Below are 21,868 nucleotides of genomic sequence, written 5' to 3'. Positions count from 1 at the left end.
TTTCCAAAATTGTGCTGATGTAAAGTAGACATGTGGAAAATGTTATTTATTAACTATTTTTTGTGACATATCTCTCTGATTTAAGGGCATAAAAATTCAAAGTTTGAAAATTGCAAAATTTTAATTATCGCCATATTTCCATTTTTTTCATAAATAATCGCAAGTAATATCAGAGAAATGTTACCATTAACATGAAGTAAAATATGTCACGAAAAAACAGTCTCAGAATCAGCGGGATCCGTTAAAGCGTTCCAGAGTTATAACCTCATAAAGTGACACTGGTCAGAATTGTAAAAATTGGCTCAGTCATTAAGTACCAAATTGGCTCTGTCACTAAGGGGTTAAACTTTAATCTTCCCATTGATAGGTGCCATTGTAGAGAGATCATAAATCTTTTTCAGCTCATCTTTCAGTGGTTTTAAAGGGGTTCCCGACCTCTGGGGCCATTTTTTTAACCCTAAATACATGTAGCATTTTTGTAATTCAATTTCATTAAACTTTTTGCACGGTTTGGTTTTTATAGGCACATTTAAATTTGATGTGGTGCTGTGCTCATAAATCAGACGAGAAGAGCTAAAAAAGAAAATAAAGCCGAGTTACAAACTCTCCTGTTGGTTCCTCAGAATGAGTTTGAGTCATTTATGGATTCTGAGTTAAACCATTCTGCTTCCAGCAATACTCCAAAGTTTGGTTATGGTGCCAGAACTGTACCGAACTTGAACTCCATTGAAAACAATAGGGACCCCAATTTTGGAGTTGGAAATCTCTCTCCCCCTCCCCATCTGCATTAGGGCTGGTTGTCAGTCAGGGCCAGGTTAAAGCGGTTACAGCTGCCGCGGCTCTGTATTCTCAGAGCGGTGACTGAACCCGTGCCGGCGCCGATCCCCGTGACTGAAACCAAATGCTGCTGGGGACAATAAAGTTCATTATCTCCCTGCAGCATGCGGCTACATGCGGGCATTGGGCAGGCTAGTAACGCTATTAACCTGTTACCTGCAGATTAACCCCATAACTGCAGATTAATTGCGTTTTTACTGGTGACAGGTTCCCTATAAAGTTTACTTTCTCCCAAGTGCGGCACTTTCAGTACAGTGGCCGGGCCCTTTCATAACCTGTTAACCTGCAGGTAGATGGTTAGTCTGCAGGTTACTAGTGTTCTTCAACCACACAGGTTTCCTATAAGAGCTTCCCTGCCGCCTTGCTTTCTCACTAAATAAGAACATTCGCTGAACATGGACTTAGACTTTTTGGGCCCTTTAGGCTCCAGAGCTCAGGTGCGGTTGCAGCCCCTGCACGTATTGTAGTTACGCCCCTGCCTATAGTTGCCCTTTTCCAATAAGCTACCCACTTGTGCTCATCTTTGGCAGAAATCGCATATGTCCTATTTATAATTACTGCTTCTCCGTTTTTCTGCAGTAATTTGCTCCTTTTCAATAGCTTTAGTATTTGCGCCTTATTTGCTATATGCTTTGTGCCACTTTTTTAGTTGTCTTTCTTTTTCAAGTTTTTTTTTTTTATTTTTCTTGACAATTTTGCTTATCCAGATGTTTTCGATTCATGAATTGCGACTTTTACCAAATATCACATTCTTTGACACATCTCAGTCCAGTCCCTAAGATTTCTGGAGGAATTTTCAATGTGGCGCATTTCTGTGATTTATTAAAAGATTTGAGAGTTTTTGGTTCTAAAAAGGTGAAAACACAATTAAAAAAAAAAACAATAAAATGCATTTTTGTGATTGCCCAAAATTAATTGAACACGTGAGCCATTGTGAAGAATTTGGTGCAAAAAACCATAAGCAAATGCTACAAGACTAAAAAAGGAAAGTGACTTCAATAAATCGCAAATGATGAATTGAGCCATAGTGGTCTTTGTCAAAAAGGAAGCCTCCAATAACTCAGTATTAGACCAAGTCAGTGGCATACCGCGTACCACGATTAGTGGCAGACCACGCGGCTGCTATGAGGCATCATACTTTCAACTGTATCGGTATCATGGAGGTCAAAACAATTGAAAACAATGATGAGAAAGGGAGCCATGTTACAAACTAGGTGGCAAGGCCAAAGGGCAGAAAGAATATAGGAAAGGGGGTGCTGGCCAGGCACCAGATGAGCTTGTGTGCTACTGAGCAGAACTGCAAAAGTAGCCTAGCATAATCATCAACGTGCATATTGGGAGCGTAATCCTCAAAAAAGGCCACAAGATGGTGCAAAAGAGCATCGTAGTAATGGTATACAGCGCAATGGAGAGAACACATTGTGTGATATTATGACATAAGGATATTAATATTTCCATAAGTAACATACATAATAATGATAATATCTACAGTGACAAATTCTGGATCTGGCAAATGAATTGAATCTTGGAGATGGGAGTAACCCTTTAATATAATTCTGCAGTCCTATGTAAAAATACCAAGGTACACTTTCTGATACTTTATCAGATCAGGTTGTTTTGCGGCACAGCTTATGGTGATACATTTGCATCAGACTATAACATGGGCCTCTCAAACCCCTTTTTATTCGTGTTACGTTTCACATTTTTAAAGAAATGTTTAATAAGGTAAATTAGAATAAAAGTCTCTCTCTATGATGAGTCTATGGGGTGGAGGTTACTCCATGGGAGGACTTTAAATAATTGCACTACATGTTTCGATGACAGTCAAATGGCCAGCCAATCAGCTGCCAGTATATAGTGGAAGATACCATATTTTATATTTTAGGGGAGGTTAGTATCTTATTAATGATGTATTATTTTGATGAAGAAGCATGTGAAAGTCAATAAAATCTTCACATGACACAATATATCATTAGTAAATGTGATTGCATATAAAAACAGTATTTAGAAGACAGGTGCACTTTAAATAAGAGGTAAATACGCCCCTGCAGTAAGTAGTTCTGACCAGTGAGCGATGGCATCACAAACTGCCGCATGATGTCACAATCCGAACATTCTATCTCTATGGCAACCGGACATTCCGCCAGTAACAGTTTTACTGACGCAGTGAAAACGCAACATTTCATAGTCACTTTCTGTGAACTGAGAACCAAAATCGAGATTGTTATTCGCAATAATGACTGAAAGAAGGTCTACCAGAGCAAACAAAGGGGCCAAATACAAGGAATTTGTAGCTGATGGCATGCTCAACTTTTTCTGGGAAAAGGAAAAACCACGTAAGTGTAAAATGAAGGCATAAAAAATGGAAAGTTCGTGGTCTATATCTGTGCTGCCAGCTGATGAAGAAACATTAAGTGCCAGAAATAATGTAAAATAATGTTTTTAATATTTTTCTACACGTTTCAAAGTGTAACCCACTTCTTCTACAGGAAACAAAAATTAACTGATGGTTTTGGGTTCCTGAAGAAGTGGGTTACACTACAAAATGCGTAGAAAAACAATAAAAACATTATTTTACATTATCTTTTGACACTAATCGTTTCTTCATCAGCCGGCAACACGGATATAGACCATAAACTTTCTATTTTTGTATATTTTTCTGGTGGATCCCGTGGATCTGCAGCAGCCACACAAACCGGGATCAGGTCACCATATAGTGATACCTTCTTTGATAATTATTATATTATCTTTTCTATTCAGCTATTTCTGTCTCCAAAGAAGACATAAAATAGTTGTACAATAAAATTCCTTTAAAGGGATCCCATCATTATATAAATATTTCCTGAACTATGGACAGCATGAATCAGAGCTCGGCAGCACGACTGCAGCCAGGTAGGTTTTTCCTGAAATGCTCTGGCGGCTTTTCCCGGCACCACTCTAGTTGCTTGACAGGTCTCTCAAGTGTGAACATAGGCAGCGATCTGTCAATGACCTGGAGGGAGGTAGAGAGAAGCCGGGATGGTCCCCAGACGGTGGAAGGTCGACAGACTGTTCTATAAACTCTGTCATCTCTGAAACACCTGAGTATTTTTAGGGGAAAACATACCTGGCTGATATCATGTAACCAGGCTCTGATTCCTGCAGCACGTGGTTTGGGCAGAATGAATTGAGCGCCACATTCCCTTTAATGTGGTATAAGACCAGCCTGACAAGTGCTGGATTAACAGATGTTTTGCTAATATTTATTATCACCAATATTCGTAGTAACCCTTTAGTGACCAGGCAAAATTATTTAAATCTGACCTGTGTCACTTTATGTGGTTATAACTGTGGAACAAGTTTCTGTTTTTTTCGTGACAGATTGTCACACCACACAAAAACATTAATAAATAACATTTCCCTCATGTCTGCCTTAAATCACCATCATTTGTGAAACGTTTCTTTATTTTGTTAGCATTTTAGGATTTTTAAAAATGTAGCAGTCATTTTTTATTTTTTCAAGGAAATTTACAAAATTTTATTTTTTTAAGGACCTATTCAGTTTTGGGGTCATGTATATATTGGAAAACTCAAAAAAGTGACACCATTTTAAAAAGTTTGAAATGAAACGAAATCACTGCACTCATCCAGTTAAAAAAAGTTTTGCTGAGGTGAACATTTTATTTGAGATACGGTGATGAAGACGAAACGACAGGTGATAAGGCAATTTTTAACGTTTCGGCCACTCAGTGGCCTTGATCACAATAAAATGCTGTAACAAATAGAAAAAATACAATGTATCAACACATGGTTATGTACAGTGCTACAATACTATATACAAAATATACAATTACAGGAAAGAGTTCTATATACAATCATAGAAAACATGTCAGAGATCCATGGATAACAAGAGAATAGATAGAAACTACCGTATATACTTGAGTATAAGCCGAGATTTTCAGCCCAAATTTTTGGGCTGAAAGTGCCCCTCTCGGCTTATACTCGAGTCATGATCGGTGGTGGGGTCGTCGGGTGAGGACTGTCATATACTCACCTAGTTCCGGCGTTCCTGTCACTCCCCCTGCCCGTCCCACGGTCTCCGGGAGCCGCAGCTCTTCCCCTGTTCAGCGGTCACGTGGGACCGCTCATTAGAGAAATGAATAGGCTGCTCCACCTCCCATAGGGGCGGAGCCGCATATTCATTTCTCTAATGACGGTGCCGGTGACCGCTGACAGAGGAAGAGGCTGCAGCACCGAAGACCAGCTGTCCGGGGGAAGGAGCGGGACGCCGGGAGCAGGTAAGTATGACATATTCACCTGTCCTCGTTCCAAACGCCGGGCGTCGCGCCATCTTCCCGGCGTCTCTCCGCACTGACTGTGCAGGTCAGAGGGCGCGATGACGCATATAGTGTGCGCGCTGCCCTCTGCCTGATCAGTCAGTGCGGAGAGACGCCGGGACGGGACGCTGAGGAGCTGCAAGCAAGAGAGGTGAGTATGTGTGTTTTTTTTTTTTATTGCAGCAGCAGCAATGGCACAGCTTTATGTGGAGCATCTATGGGGCAACGGTGCAGAGCACCATATGGCACAGCTATGGGGCAATAATGAACGGTGCAGAGCACTATATGGCACAGCTATGGGGCAACGGTGCAGAGCATTATATGGCACAGCTATGGGGCAACGGTGCAGAGCACTATATGGCACAGCTATCTATGGGGCAACGGTGCAGAGCACTATATGGCACAGCTATGGGGCAACGGTGCAGAGCACTATATGGCACAGCTATGGGGCCATGGTGCAGAGCACTATATGGCACAGCTATGGGGCAACGGTGCAGAGCACTATATGGCACGGCTATGGGGCAACGGTGCAGAGCACTATATGGCACAGCTATGGGGCAACGGTGCAGAGCACTATATGGCATAGCTATGGGGCAACGGTGCAGAGCATTATATATATGGCACAGCTATGGGGCAACGGTGCAGAGCATTATATATATGGCACAGCTATCTATGGGGCAACGGTGCAGAGCATTGTATATATGGCACAGCTTTATGTGGAGCATCTATGGCTCCATAATGAACGGTGCACAGCATTATATATGGCACAGCTTTATGTGGAGCATCTATGGGGCCATAATGAACGGTATGGAGCATCTATTTTTAATTTTGAAATTCACCGGTACCTGCTGCATTTTCCACCCTAGGCTTATACTCGAGTCAATAAGTTTTCCCAGTTTTTTGTGGCAAAATTAGGGGGGTCGGCTTATACTCGGGTCGGCTTATACTCGAGTATATACGGTATATTACTCCTGCGACCTAGGTTGCAAAGGGCATTCAACAGAGACTGGTGTAACAAGGGTTAGATCAACTTTAAGCGAGACTATCAATCGTATGGTACGGACAGTAAAACAGATGCACATACCCTTTGTGACGGTTCGTTTCTATCAATGGACGTAATGTCGTTCAAAGGTAATCAAATGTGAAGACAGCCAAGTGCTAACCTGTTTAGAGGTGATGGGAGATAATGAGAAACGGCCGGATGCATATACCACTATATAAGTGTGTGTGTATGTATATCTCCCTAGGCTCCGGGTAACCTCCTCACCTCAAGTGCAATTTTGTAAACAGACTTGTCAAAATCTGTCGGAGTTAAGTACTCGGTTGCGTAAAGGGGTTAGAAATATAAAAATAGGTATTTACCCCATATAGGAATATAAGGCCTGTGCTCCAAACAAAGATTATCCGGGATGGTGTATAAGTACATGTACCATCTACCACAAAGAGGGTTAGCTGCAACACAAACAAATTCATAGATATTTCTACTGGGTTTTTATAGTACCAGAGTTCACATACAACAAAAGGCTATACCGTACTTGCCCTTGTAGCGTTTAGCCAGCAGGGACTGGAGTAAATCGAAGTAACCGCGGTGTGTGTACACACTTGCACAGGGCGAATATAGCTGCTTAAGTCTGTGAATAGGTATAACATGTCACTTAAAATATCTACATGTGAGTTACGTAGGACTTATCTGTCATATATCGGTTGTCTCTCATCCACTGGCAGCGCAGTAGGGACCGCGATCCTAGTCCTGGACACCAGCGTTGGTGGCAAAGTGGGAGGTGCCAACACAGTACGTGTCCTGGCAATGAGGGCGGCAGTGCCATTACCGGGCAGCGCCGCTGTATAAATGCTTAGGCCGGTAACGTGACTGGACGTGGTGGAAGACGCCGGCGCCTGCGCTGAATACAGCCGTGATTGTTCCCATAGAGATTGCTGGCGCCTGTGCGGTAGGGCCGATTCCGGCGCATGCGCAGCGCATGGAGGGGACCGCGGTGATTGCTGCTCTTAGTATGGCAGCATTTGTCCTATGGTGGCGTCTGTAAGGAAGGATGACGTTCACCCTATCCACATGGCGCATGCGCCATGATCAGTGGTGGTAGTGTGACCCCCTAGCACTTGTGCGGTACGACCGAGTGCGGCGCATGCGCAATCTGTAGTAGGGGCAACGGTGGTTGCTGCTGTTATCCTGGCAGTGTCTGCATAGTAGGATGTGAAGCACACTATCTCTACAGTATAGTACTAAGTAATAATATGGCAGATAGAAAATAATATAGGTAACACGGGACGAATAAACAAAAAGTAGGAGTCCAAACCAAAATGATTATTCACAGATAAGAGCTTGAGTTGAATATACAAAATAACTAGAATGAAATAAAAAAAAATTAATAAAATGAATAAAATAAAAAAAATGAAAACAAGGGAAAAAATGAAAACAAGGGAAAAATGAATAAAATGAACAAAATGAAAAAAAAGAGAAAACAAAGAAAAAGATGAAAAAATGAAAAAACATTTTCTCAACTTTGTTCACTTTTTTCAAATTGTTTTTTCTTTTTTTTCATCTTTTTCTTTGTTTTCCCTTTTTTTCATTTTGTTCATTTTATTCATTTTTCCCTTTTGAACTGGATGAGTGCAGTGATTTCGTTTCATTTCAAGTATTTATGGGACCATTGGCTCCGTTCACTTGCACCATCAAACTCTACAAACAGTCGAGTGCTAGCTTTTCGTTCTCTCTACCAAAAAGAGCACCCCTCAATACATTCCAAATTGCTGTCATGTAATTTATTAACCCTTCAGGTGCTTTGTAGGGATTAAATTGGCATGACATGAATGAAAAAATGTATTTTTATCGCCTAAATGTTGTTAAGTACTGAACAAATCACTGTATGTGGCAGACTCTAAGGCCTTTATTTGGCTTTGCATTGAAATGGCAACCATCAGGACAACACAATCATAATTTCAGAATGCCGATGGGGTTAAAGGAGAAGACCCCACACTCTGTTAACCATCTAGATGCTGTAGCTACTACTGACAGCAGCATCTAAGCGGTTAAACGGCAATGGTCTGTGCCAACACAGACCGAGGCTGATGCAGCAAGTTGTCAGCGATAGTGTACAGCCGACAGCTGCTGGATTGTCACCTGTCGGAGGATGCTATTCTCTTATATCTCAGCTCAGTAAAAAGACTTATTGGTGGTCATTAAGTAGGTAAAACTGATAGAAATTATTCATAAGGGGAGAAAACATTTTGGAAGAAAGTCCAAGATAAAATGTAAACCCCAAATCGTCTGCTGCCGTTTAATAAGCAGATAATTCTCCTTATATTTTCCATTTTCTTCAATAGTAGCTGTTCGTCGTCTTGAAACAACATATCCAAGAAAGACAAGAACACTAAAATACTTCTTGGAACAGGCCGCCGTACTCCCTGAGATCGGAGATCCCGATACTGACATAGACTGCAGGCTATACACAACGTAAGTCACCATTTGTATAGAACTGTACCTGATGTGTCAGAGGGGTCAGTTACTTTGATGTCCACGTATCAGGGGTATACTTGTCTCTTTACATCTTAAGTGCAAAATCTCACGGTTCTTAATGCATTCATTGTCTACTCTAACTAGAGATGAGATTGAGGCATCGCTCGCTCTTGTGGAGATGTCGAGAGAAGCTGAGGAGAAGAGAAAACCCAGCCAGTGAGTTACACTCCGTGATGGCACCGGCCTCACTCTATAACTTCATCTTAACTTCTTGTCCGTTACACAGACTCACTGAGAAAGGGAGAAAACGTAACGTATAATCACCAAATATTAAACAGCCCCAATAAATAACTACAATTAGAGCAGTAAACTACAAGTCCTGATTCCACAATATGTCACTCAAGAGATGACTGATACGGCAACGTCTCTTAGGCCTCATGTGTTGTGTAAGTCAGGGCAACCACTCCCCTAAAAGGTCTCTAGTGTCTACGCGTTTCACCATCCTACTGGCAGGCGAATCATCAGGAGACATCTATTTACAAAGACCTATTATAATACTTAAGACCATCATGTAACTCTGATAGTATTAGAGACAATCATAAAAATCCCCTAAAAATTTAGGATAGAGGATAAAAACTTTTGATGTAAGCATTTCTTAAAAGATAAGGCCATGCCCTTTTGCTGCCGTCAGACCCATAACTGAATGCGATTGATACACTTGAGCTGAATGCACGCCTAACCCGAATGTATTCATTGTCTAACCTAAACAGAGAAGAGATTGATGCCGCGGTCGAACTTACGAGTCTATCAAAGAATTGGGAGGAACGCAGAGCAACCGAGCAGTGAGTTACAGTGATGGCGCCAGCCTCACACTATAACCTCATCTCAGGATCTCATTTCTTGTCCGTTACACATGTAGAACGTCAGGATCTTTTATTCCTTTTTCAGGGTCGAAATTCCAAAAGTAAAGACCTCAAGAAAAAGAGCCAATAAGACCAGCAAGCCTCCACCCAATAAAAGAGCAAAAAAGAACAGTGATGAGGTAACACAGAGCACCGATACCTTCATTCCTGTGTGGGGGAAGGGAGAGGAGGACCCCTCTATACCAGCGCTTTTAGACTGATAATTGGGGGAGTAGTCGCATAGAAATATTCACAGTATGAATATCAACATCAACAGAATGGGTCTTTTATAGAAGACAAAGTGATTGGGAAACACAGAAGATAATGACATGCTACAAATTGTAACAAATTATAAAGCCAAACAAAGGATAAATACTTAGTAGCAGAACACGTATAGTTAAAAGTAATTTTCACAATGCTGCTCTAAATAAATAATTACTTAAATCTGCCAACCGAGTAAGAAGGACTAAATATAAAATGATGGACAGTGGGGAAAAAGCAAAAACCACCAAAAAACAGTAATAAGTATTAAATAACAAAATGTATTCATAAATAAGTCAGGTAAGTCATAACAGAAAAGGACAATGCAAATAAAAGATGACCATAGATAAGGGGCACTCAATCCAGGAATATTAACAAATCAATAAGTGTAGGATATATTCAAGAAAATTATTATAACAAAAAATACTAACAGTGAATACCTCCACATGATTGAAAACATAATAGTGATGTAAAATAATTACAGGTAATATGAAACCATCACAAACGTAAACACAATGTGAAAATGAGTAAAAAAAATCTGTACATAAAGTGCTAGTGCTGAAGACACCACAAGTTGTCAGTGTGGGTACTCATAGATTGAGAAAACCGAGAGAAATAGAATGCAGTGAAATAAAAATATAAAAATGAAATCCCAGTGGGAAAATACTTACAAAAATAGTGCGTCTCAGTTTCCTGGATGGCGCCCTCCCCAACGCGTGTTTTGGCACACTGCCTTCTTCTGCCTCATTTTCACATTGTGATTACATTTGTAATGATTTCATATTACCTGTAACTATTTTACATCACTATTATAATGTTTTCAATCATATGGAGGTATTCACTGTTAGTATTTATTGTTATAATATTTTTCTTGAATATATCATAAAAGTATTGATAAGTTAATATTCCTGCATTGAGTGCCCCTTATCTATGGTCAACTTTTATTTGCATTGTCCTTTTTCTGTTATGATTTACCTGACTTATTTATGAATACATTTTGTTATTTAATACTTATTTCTGTGAACTGTTTTGGTCGGTCTTTTCCTGTTTTTTTTTGGTGATATAGTAACAAAGGCCGACACTTCACAGCGGTCAGGAATGGTACAAAGAACCATGATTATATGTCTCCAACAAATTAAGATTTCACTAAATTGTATTTCTTTTAATGTCTTCTTGTTCTAGGTGGTGACCACCAGCAATGATCCTCTGCCATCAGTATCTCCAACTAAATGAGAAAAGCTGCCACTAAATGCCAACAGCAAGTGGCAGCCACCACTATAATTAGGATAATTCTATTATTTATAATATTTATAGGGCTAGTTATTAATTTTTCTATATTTATTGTTATTTATAGATTTAGTTAATGTTTCAGAATTTATTTAATAATAATAATAATAATAATTTTATTTATATAGCGCCAACATATTCCGCAGCGCTTTACAACTTATAGAGGGGACTTATACAGACAACAGACATTACAGCATAACAGAAATCACAGTTCAAAACAGATACCAGGAGGAATGAGGGCCCTGCTGCTCGCAAGCTTACAATCTATGAGGAAAAGGGGAGACACAAGAGGTGGATGGTAACAATTGCTTTAGTTATTTGGACCAGCCATAGTGTAAGGCTCGGGTGTTCATGTAAAGCTGCATGAACCAGTTAACTGCCTAAGTATGTAACAGTACAGACACAGAGGCTATTAACTGCATAAAGTGTATGAGAACATGATGGAGGAACGTGATTATATTATTTATTATTATATTATTATTATTATTATATTATTATATATTTATTTATATAGTTACATATATTTTTAGATTTTTTAAATATATTTATATTTTTAGATAATCTAAATGAGAAATCTGTATGTTTATACACCTGCCAGCAAAATGTACGGCTCATTTCCACCAGCCAATAACATCTATGTCCAATTTCCTCCAGCCAATACTATCTATGGCTTACTTTCACATGCCAATACCATGAACAATGAATATCAACTTTCCAGTACAATCTTCTGCCAGTGCAATCTAAGCTTAGCCACCCCCAGCCAATGCCAATTTCCGCCTGCCATCTCCGTCTATGACAAAGTTAAACCTGCCAGCTCCATGTACACCTAAATACCACCAGCCCGTGCCAGTGCCTATTTTGTATATAGTGTAAATAGTGTAAATAAGATTTATATTTTGTACATAGTGTAAATACTGTAAATAAGATATATATTTTTATATTTTGTGCATAGTGTAAATATTGTAAATATTATATATACTGTAAATACTGTAAATAAGAGATATATATTTTGTATATTTTGTACATAGTGTAAATTTTGTAAATACTGTAAATAATATATATATTTTAATATTTTGTATATAGTGTAAATATTGTAAATAATAAATATATATTTTTATACCAAAGTGCTGGTTGTGGATTGTGTTCTTTATTCCTCTCCAAACATTCACTGTGGTAAGAGATGTTGATCCTTCACCTGCTTTGTGCAGTGCGTCCCCATACAGTGGTAACAGAGGGGTATTCCTCACCAGTCATATTGTAAGGGGCCCTAAGGACTGGTACAGGCAGCTACCCTTTAAGTTCGTCCCAGTTCTTGATGTAGTGGAGTATGACCGCACTATGTAAATGTGATTTCAGTCTGCTATGTGAATGCTTTATATTACTGTGTATAGTCTTTTCCATAGTTGTCTAGGGACAGTCTAGTACCTTAGTTAAGCCACTAGCTGGATACATGACACTTTAGTATAATAAATAGTTAAACATAGGATGAGTTAGCTGGGATAAGACAGGAAGAGTTTCCTGGATAAGAGGAGAGGGGCTAGAGAGCCTGGACAGCTCGGGTGAGTTTTAGAGCCTGAGCTACCCAGTAGCTACTTAACATTCAAAGCTAGGAACCCAGCCGTCCAGGGCCCAGCGGACCAGAAATACAGCCTTAGCAGCCGTGTGACAGCAGTGGTGGAGTGGAGGCTACAGTGGAGGTCACAACAGTACGGGGACACAGGTGGCTCTAAAAATGTTGCAGCTTACAGCATTGGCAGATGCCCTCAGATCCAGGGTGAAACGGAAAAGGGAATTGCAGGGAGTCTGAACAGGGAGGACGCTGTGTTACCGCAAGAGGCGGTACGACCCGGGCACGTACTGAAGGCAGTAGGAAGAGGTGCAGGGAAAGTGGAGAATGGGGACTCTTTGGAACCCTATGCTGATGTTGTATCTAATAAGGATGTGCTGCTAAGAGAAGAAAGTTATACGTTTTAAATTACGACTGGACTATGTCTCTGTTTATGCGCAAACGTATGGAGAAGGCCTCCAACAATGCAGAGGAGATGCTGAAGGAGCAGAGGGCAGGGAGGCAAGTACATTGCTTAAAGGACATTTGTTTGTACGTGATGGGAGACCAGGGTGCGCAAGAGCCATTAGTCTCAGCCACGACTACGGCCCTGGCCCTCCCTCACATTATTAATGAATAATCCTGTCGATCCCTACTGATGCTAATCTCTATTGATGCTTCCCTGTGAGTTGCTCTCAACACAACATTCCCAAAGTTCTTGCTCTCTGCTCCTGCCAGAGTCAAAGAGAAAAAGATATCAGAGGGTAAGATAGGTGTTGTGAATTCTGCTTTTGGGCTCCCTCTGGTGGTTGTAGGTGGTAATGCAGTTGTCCCTGGGTTGCAGTCCTGGTCAGGTGTATCTGCTGATTGCAGTTCTGACTGGGGTATTTAGGCGTGCAGGATTCATTAGTCCTTGCCAGTTGTCCATGGTTGTTGGGAGGTTTTGGTCCTGATTTGGTTCCTTCTGCCTTCTGCCAAATCAGCAAAGATAAGTGTCTGGTTTTGTTTCTGTGGCACACATGCTGTGTGCTTAATAATTCTGTGCTATTCATTGTTTTTTGTCCAGCTTAGATTGTGTCAGTATTTTCTCAGTCTTAAATAAACAAAGGCACCGCGCCAACTAAATAAATAATGCGTAAATGTACACAGTGAGCATCTACCTGAACACAACGTGACGCACAATGAAAATATAAAAGGTAACAATAGCAGAGTGGATGCCTGTTATTTCCAAAGCTACCACATAGAGTACATGGCTTGCTATTAGAAGAGAAAACACACTTACTGGCTAATGATGTAGCTGTTTGTGAAGGTGGGAGCACGTTTTCAGGAGAGCTGCAGTAGTAGGAACAGGATCACCAGCGGCCACAAAAGTGAAAGTAAAAATCCAGTATCCAGATTTGCGATGCCCAGGACAGAGTGGATGCCTGTTATTTCCAAAGCTACCACATAAAGTGCATGGCTTGCTATTAGAAGAGAAAACACACTTACTGGCTAATGATGTAGCTGTTTGTGAAGGTGTCCCAGGGGCTGGTGCATTATGGGGGTGTATGGCGCTTTAAAAGGACTTAGAGACCGCCAGTATCTTCAGCCCTGACGAAGAAGGTCCGTAGACCTTCGAAACGCGTAGGCAAGTGTGGTCCTGTGCGGCATTCGTCCTCTGTTTTTTTTTTTTTTTGTTTTGGTGACGTCACCTTTACCACGCCCCTTTTTCACCGCTCTGTGCACCAGCTTCTCCTGGTCCATGTGTGCCGGCAAGCGGTGTTCCTGACGTGTGCGGCAGGCACATACTCACCAGGGAGGACGCTCCCTTTACTTTTGGGTGTTTGTGCCGCCCCACGTCACTGTCCTGGGCATCGCAAATCTGGATATTGGATTTTTACTTTCACTTTTGTGGCCGCTGGCGATCCTGTTCCTACTACTGCAGCCCTCCTGAAAACGTGCTCTCACCTTCACAAACAGCTACATCATTAGCCAGTAAGTGTGTTTTCTCTTCTAATAGCAAGCCATGCACTTTATGTGGTAGCTTTGGAAATAACAGGCATCCACTCTGTCCTGGGCATCGCAAATCTGGATACTGGATTTTTACTTTCACTTTTGTGGCCGCTGGTGATCCTGTTCCTACTACTGCAGCTCTCCTGAAAACGTGCTCCCACCTTCACAAACAGCTACATCATTAGCCAGTAAGTGTGTTTTCTCTTCTAATAGCAAGCCATGTACTCTATGTGGTAGCTTTGGAAATAACAGGCATCCACTCTGCTATTGTTACCTTTTATATTTTCATTGTGCGTCACGTTGTGTTCAGGTAGATGCTCACTGTGTACATTTACGCATTATTTATTTAGTTGGCGCGGTGCCTTTGTTTATTTAGTATTTTCCTTTATTATTCGACAGAATTAGCACAGTTACTGTCTAGGTACCTGCAGCCTTCTGCTTTATTCCCCTGGGAGCGCCGGTGTGTGTTTATTCTCTGGTTCCTTTATACCTTTTACTGTGCATTCACACCTGGGCAGCCCCAATGGCCATTAGGGCACTTAGACTTGATAGGGATCATCGCCTTACTCTCATTACTGAAAAACTTGCCTTTAATATTCCCTCTCCTCCTGTGGACGAGCAAGCTAGGCACTTGCTTAGAACACTGGAGAAATCCCTAATCACAGAGATAAGAGATGTGTGGGAAGTGGCCTCACTAGAAAAATATGCACAGGCCAATATTGTACCAAAGGGACTTGTTATTTATAAAACCCTAGCAGGTGACTTTGGGGACTCTCAGGTCCAGCAAGACTGGGATGTTATGTTTAATAACTTTTCCAGGAAGACTCTCCAATTTATCATAGATAAGCGTAGGGCAAAATTGAAGCATACTAACCATCAAATCACTATGCTGTTCGAACAACTCAGCGATTACGAAAATATGGCTGACTTTCAGATGCTTACTGACAGTATATCTGCCAGACTTAAGGAAAAGGAAAAAGAAATTATAGCTAAGAAAATTAAGAAGTTTCATAGGGATAAGGTACCTAATATAAACCTTAATCATACCATCCCTTGTACTGAAACTCATTCACTGCCTGCTAGTTTAGATCTAATTTCTACGGATCTTGTAATCCTAGATGAGTATAGCGCAACTCCAGTTCAAAATACACCAGATCAATCATTAAATTTCTCCACATATACCAATACTAATTCTACTCAATATACCCCGGTTTCTATTACTAATAGGAACCAACTACCTAGTTATCCCTCCGGTAGTTTGGATATTGATAATATGGAATTAGTTAATCTGTCACTGAACCAAAGTTTTCAAAATCAGTCAGGACAAGCATCAGAGACATATGAATCTCCGGTTCTTACTAATAATAGATTTGCGCAACTACCCATAGAGGAGGACAACAGCAATACCTCTGGAAGGGATGATTTACCTGGACCTAGTCGAGTTGATACCACCACTTATCATGATGGCACCAATAGGAAATGGCCTAATAGAAATGGGGGCTTGTTGAGTTCTTCCATCTCTCAAAAAATTCAAAAAATACAGAAACCTCCCAAGCGGACTGGGCCAGTTACTACGAACACTGGGAATATTAACTATAGGGGTAATAACCCCAAGAGAATTCCCAGCCTCTTATCAAATAGAGGGAAAGGACCTAAGTTACAATCAACTATTAATCGGGATTTTTTCCGGGTAAAACTTCCAAAACTAAAAGAGGTAAGAGGGGGGGGAAACTCTCCAAAAAGAAAGTGACAAAACCCCCCTCTACCCAAAGAATATTCAACTTGAGTTCTTATACATTTTCGGAAAGTGAAATTTCTCTTCTCCAGAAAGGCCTCAAGTTTGCTCCTACCATGGCAGTGAAACCTTTTGATTTATATGTTAGCCTCAAGCAGTTTTTACGGAACTTGGCTATTAAAAAATTTTTTCTAAAAAAAGGCCCTCAGCCGTCTACCATTATCAATGCTTCTGAATATATACAGACGTCGTTATCTAATCCTTCTACCTTCCACCCCATACATGAATACTCTAATGCTTTTCACGCATTCGAGTCGGCAGTAACTCAGGATATTCGAAAAATAAAAACCAATAAGGCTAAATATATCCCCCAAAACCTTACCTATTCTGAGAGGAAAGCACTTCTTGACCTTCAAGATAACAATGATATTATTGTACGGCCTGCAGATAAGGGGGGAGGTATTGTGGTTCTTAACAAGACTTCCTATGAGGAGGAATCAATTCGCATCTTATCTGATGCTGTCACTTATAAGAGACTCACTAGTGACCCTACTGCACGCTTTGTTAAGAATCTTGGTGTTCTCGCAACACGTGGTAAATCCTTAGGGATTCTAAATAAAAAAGAATTTCAGTTTGTCCTTAATAAAACTCCAAGCATTGCAGTATTTTATTACCTCCCTAAGGTTCACAAGGACAGCGCGCACCCGCCAGGTAGACCTATCATCTCAGGCGTAAACTGTCTAACTTCAAATTTGTCACGTTACATTGACACACATCTCCAGAAGTGCATGTCCATTGTTCCGGCCTATCTTAAAGACACGAGTCATGTGTTACAACTACTTGAAGAGGTACGCTGGGAGAGTGGTTTTATCCTTGGGACACTTGATATTAAATCCCTTTATACAGTGATAAATCACTCTAAAGGATGCGAAGCTGCGGAATATTTTTTGGATAAATTAAACATTTATAGAGATATACAGATTAAATTTATTATTGAGAGTATTCTCTTCATCTTGGAGCATAATTATTTTATCTATGATGGCCAGTTCTATCTTCAAACATGGGGAACAGCCATGGGTACCCGCTTCGCTCCCAGCTATGCGAACCTCTATGTAGCCAGATGGGAGGAGCTACAGATTAAACTTACCAACAGCCGCAACATTGGGTTGGTCATGTGGAAACGGTTTATAGATGACGTATTGTTTATTTGGAATGGCCCCCAAGATGAGTTGGATGTATTCATTGCCAGCCTTAATTGTAATGACTTTGGGCTGGAATTTACAGCATCTACCAGTAAAACAGCAGTCAATTTTCTGGACCTGAATATTTTTATTGAGGAAGATAAGGTATTGACCAAATGTCACCGCAAGACGGTGGATTCTAATGGTTTTATTGATATAAGCAGTTGCCACCTCCCCGTCTGGTTGACTAACATCCCTAAAAGTCAATTTACTCGATTAAGAAGGAATTGTACTAAAATTCGGGACTATGAAATCGAGGCTGAGCACCTGACGGGAAAATTCCTGGAAAAAGGTTACCCTTTAGATCTTATTATGGCGGCCAATAAGGCGGTCCACGAAACCTCGAGAGATACTTTCATACATAAAACCACCAGGAATTCATCTATTGGAGAGGGTATTGCAGACCAGATCCACCGCCTGCCCATTATCACGCGGTATCATCAGGGGCATAAACTGTTTACTAAAATAATACGTAAGCATTGGGCAACCCTCCAATTGGATAAGGTGATAGGCGGCCTATTACCCCATAACCCAAGGTTTATTTTTAGGAAGACGCAGACCATTGGGAACATCATAGCTCCAACTACCAGGAGGGGTCCCATTAAGAAAGTTCACCAAATTAATCCAGGTTTTACTCCCTGTGGCACCTGTTCTTGTTGTGTACGCACAAATTTTAAAAAGGATAGACAATTTAAATTTTTTAATTCAGACGGCTCTCGGGAATTTTTTATCAAAGACAGCATATCCTGCTGGTCTATGGGGGTTATTTATTTGATCAAATGTCCATGCGACAAAATTTATATAGGCCGGACCAAACGTAGGCTTATGGACCGGCTTAAGGAACATTTTAAAAATATAGAGAAAGGCTTTGTAGGCCACCCCCTGTCTAGACATTTCATGGAGCATCATGGGAGGTCAAGTAAAGGGTTAAGTTTTTGTGGCATTCAGAGGGTACACAAGAATTGGAGGGGAGGTGATTATATTAAGTCCATGTCACGCACTGAATCCAAGTGGATCTTTACGCTAGACAGTTTAGCTCCTAAAGGCCTGAACTGTGAAATTGAGCTATACGCTTTTAGCTAATTCCTCATGGTTTGGTATGATTTTTCTCTTGTTTTTTCCTTCCCCTCCCTTACCCCCCTTTTTTTCTTGTAGTTCTTTTAGACCTTTTAAATATTCATATGCCTGCTATAATTTATAGCGGCATATTTTAATGCGCATTTATATGGTGTTGTTTATATGTATTTATATATGGTGTTTTTATATATATTTTTTCATAGATAATAAAAGGTGTTTTTTATATATATTTAATATAGGTTATTCTACTCCGGATAATTTCCGGTTTGTATTATGTATAGCTAAATTTATTTCCTCTCTTCACGCTGTTAGTGGCCCAATAGGTTTGCAGTGTCCCAGGGGCTGGTGCATTATGGGGGTGTATGGCGCTTTAAAAGGACTTAGAGACCGCCAGTATCTTCAGCCCTGACGAAGAAGGTCCGTAGACCTTCGAAACGCGTAGGCAAGTGTGGTCCTGTGCGGCATTCGTCCTCTGTTTTTTTTTTTTTTTTTTTTTGTTGTTTTGGTGACGTCACCTTTACCACGCCCCTTTTTCACCGCTCTGTGCACCAGCTTCTCCTGGTCCATGTGTGCCGGCAAGCGGTGTTCCTGACGTGTGCGGCAGGCACATACTCACCAGGGAGGACGCTCCCTTTACTTTTGGGTGTTTGTGCCGCCCCACGTCACTGTCCTGGGCATCGCAAATCTGGATATTGGATTTTTACTTTCACTTTTGTGGCCGCTGGCGATCCTGTTCCTACTACTGCAGCCCTCCTGAAAACGTGCTCTCACCTTCACAAACAGCTACATCATTAGCCAGTAAGTGTGTTTTCTCTTCTAATAGCAAGCCATGCACTTTATGTGGTAGCTTTGGAAATAACAGGCATCCACTCTGTCCTGGGCATCGCAAATCTGGATACTGGATTTTTACTTTCACTTTTGTGGCCGCTGGTGATCCTGTTCCTACTACTGCAGCTCTCCTGAAAACGTGCTCCCACCTTCACAAACAGCTACATCATTAGCCAGTAAGTGTGTTTTCTCTTCTAATAGCAAGCCATGTACTCTATGTGGTAGCTTTGGAAATAACAGGCATCCACTCTGCTATTGTTACCTTTTATATTTTCATTGTGCGTCACGTTGTGTTCAGGTAGATGCTCACTGTGTACATTTACGCATTATTTATTTAGTTGGCGCGGTGCCTTTGTTTATTTAGTATTTTCCTTTATTATTCGACAGAATTAGCACAGTTACTGTCTAGGTACCTGCAGCCTTCTGCTTTATTCCCCTGGGAGCGCCGGTGTGTGTTTATTCTCTGATTTTCTCAGTCTTGTTGGATTCTCTGGAGTGGCAGATATACATTCCATGTCTTTAGTTAGATTGTGGAACTTTTTGTATTATCTGCTGTGGATATTTTTGGAAGGGTTGAATACTGACCGCTTAGTATTCTGTCCTATCTTTCCCTATTTAGCTAGAGTGGCCTCTTTTGCTGAATCCTGTTTTCTGCCTGCGTGTGTCTTTCCTCTCCTACTCACAGTCAATATTCGTGGGGGGCTGCCTACCCTTTGGGGTTCTGCTCTGAGGCAAGGTAGTATTCCTATTTCCATCTATAGGGGTATTTAGTCCTCCGGCTGTGTCGAGGTGTCTAGGGTTTGTTAGGCACACCCCACGGCTACTTCTAGTTGCAGTGTTAGTTCAGGTTTTGCGGTCAGTACAGTTTCCACCTACTCCAGAGAAAGTTCATGCGGCTCCAAAGTCACCGGATCATAACAGATAGGGTCATAGAAGATAACCAGAAGCGACATGGGTTTGGTAGGAAATAACAGGGTAACATGGGGTGATGTGGAGTAACAGGGGGTATTGAGATATTACAGATGGGTAAGAGGGAGTCAGTGTGAAAACGGCAGAAAAAAAATATACAGAGCAGAACCAACAGCTGAGGACCACGGACGGACCCTGGGCTGTGAATAAACTGTGACCCTAACCCCCGACAGCCCAGAACATAAATAGTTTGAAGCTCAACTTTGATTAAATCAGGCTTTAATTTTAAATGTACTTTAAAAAAAAAACATTTTTCAAATTATATCTATATTGGAAAAATAAAAAGTAAATTGTGTTGTTTTCACCAGGGCCACGAGGCCTAATATTAGACTTATACTTCCTTTCTTTTCCGCAGCCACACAGACAACAATAGATTGACTGACCCTGTTGACCTGTATAGGATAGCATTCTAAGCATGCTCTGACCAAGGCAAAGGTCACTGTGAAGGGAGGGGGAGGAGGTGAGCTGTTGCGTGCTATTTGTCATTATAATCCTGTCTGTGATGATAATGAGGCTATTGTGAAGTGTTACAGAACAGGAAGGATGAGTCTGGTTTTAGGTTTAGAGACCAACGTGAAAATTGCAAGATTTTTTTTTTCCTTATTTTTAAACATGGCAATATAGAAAATAAAAGAGAAAAAAATACCGTATATACTCGATTATAAGCCGACAAGAGTATAAGCCAAGATCCATCATTTTGTCACAAAAAACTGGGAAAACTTATTGACTCGAGTATAAGCCTAGGGTGGGAAATGCAGCAGCTACTGGTAAATTTCAAAAATAAAAGAAAAATTGATTGACATATCAGTAGGTTAAATGTTTTTGAATATCCATATTGAATCAGGAGCCCCATATAATGCTCCATACAGTTCATGATGGGCCCCATAAGATGTTCCATAGAATAATATGCCCCTTATAATACTCCATAAAGGTTGATGGCCCTATAAGATGCTGCAAAGCATAATATGCCCCATATGCTGCTCCATAAAGGTTGATGGTCCCATAGCATAATATGCCCCACATGCTGCTCCATAAAGGTTGATGGTCCCCATAAGATGCTCCATAGCATAATATGTCCCACATGCTGCTCCATAAAGGTTGATGGTCCCCATAAGATGCTCCATAGCATAATATGCCCCATATGTTGCGGCTGCGATTAAAAAAAAAAAAATTAAAAAAAGACATACCTCTCATCGCTGGGTGCCGAGTGCCTGAGCAGGCGGGGACACCGGCGCGCCATGGGGGCCAGGTGCTGGAGTTGCCGCTGGCTCAGGCCCCCAGCACTTGAAATATTCACCTGTCCTCGTTCCACTGCCACGCGCTGTGTCTTCCGAGTCTCTGCAGTGACTGTTCAGGCAGAGGGCGCGCACTAACCACGTCATCGCACTCTCTGACCTGAACG

General features: G+C 41.0%; 2 protein-coding genes across 11 annotated transcripts in view; one reads left to right on the top strand and one right to left on the bottom strand.

Moving 5' to 3' along the window:
- LOC143769817 (uncharacterized) overlaps positions 1-21,868 on the bottom strand; it is a 205,216-nt gene that overhangs the window by 70,716 nt on the left and 112,632 nt on the right. The window contains exons 6-8 of one of the 9 annotated variants that reach the window (XM_077258732.1): positions 6,516-6,605; positions 6,238-6,316; positions 4,381-4,588 (exon numbers count right to left, since the gene is read on the bottom strand). The exons of 4 other annotated variants lie outside the window; for them this stretch is intronic. Coding sequence is in view for 4 of the 5 variants with exons in the window: in XM_077258735.1 (XP_077114850.1) it covers positions 6,260-6,316; positions 6,516-6,605 (147 nt within the window). In the remaining variant the exon portion in view is untranslated. Of the gene's footprint in view, positions 1-4,380; positions 4,589-6,237; positions 6,317-6,515; positions 6,606-8,618; positions 8,920-21,868 lie in introns of those variants that run through there. 4 more of the 9 variants (XM_077258735.1, XM_077258736.1, XM_077258737.1 and 1 more) reach the window with 4 other exon arrangements.
- Positions 2,746-11,398, top strand: LOC143769819 (uncharacterized). 2 transcript variants are annotated; one of them, XM_077258743.1, is made up of 6 exons: positions 2,746-3,173; positions 8,496-8,625; positions 8,773-8,844; positions 9,399-9,470; positions 9,577-9,670; positions 10,974-11,398. In XM_077258743.1, the coding sequence occupies exons 1-6, from the start codon at positions 3,074-3,076 to the stop codon at positions 11,022-11,024; spliced, it is 519 nt and encodes a 172-aa protein (XP_077114858.1). In that variant the 5' UTR covers positions 2,746-3,073; the 3' UTR covers positions 11,025-11,398. The 2 variants fall into 2 exon arrangements, with proteins under 2 accessions (XP_077114858.1, XP_077114857.1); XM_077258742.1 differs by lacking the exon at positions 10,974-11,398 and having other exon boundaries at positions 9,577-10,208.

The sequence above is a fragment of the Ranitomeya variabilis genome, chromosome 4 (assembly GCF_051348905.1).
Source record: "Ranitomeya variabilis isolate aRanVar5 chromosome 4, aRanVar5.hap1, whole genome shotgun sequence".
In the NCBI taxonomy this organism is placed as follows: Eukaryota; Metazoa; Chordata; class Amphibia; order Anura; family Dendrobatidae; genus Ranitomeya; species Ranitomeya variabilis.
This window is presented reverse-complemented; position numbering and strand designations above follow the sequence as displayed.

Bases quoted from the DNA above. Each gene is read 5' to 3' on its own strand.
- LOC143769819 (XM_077258742.1), top strand. From the start codon at position 3,074: ATGACTGAAAGAAGGTCTACCAGAGCAAACAAAGGGGCCAAATACAAG. The intron at 8,626-8,772 runs GTAAGTCACCAT...TACTCTAACTAG, and splicing joins GACTGCAGGCTATACACAAC to AGATGAGATTGAGGCATCGC. The intron at 8,845-9,398 runs GTGAGTTACACT...TAACCTAAACAG, and splicing joins GAGAAGAGAAAACCCAGCCA to AGAAGAGATTGATGCCGCGG.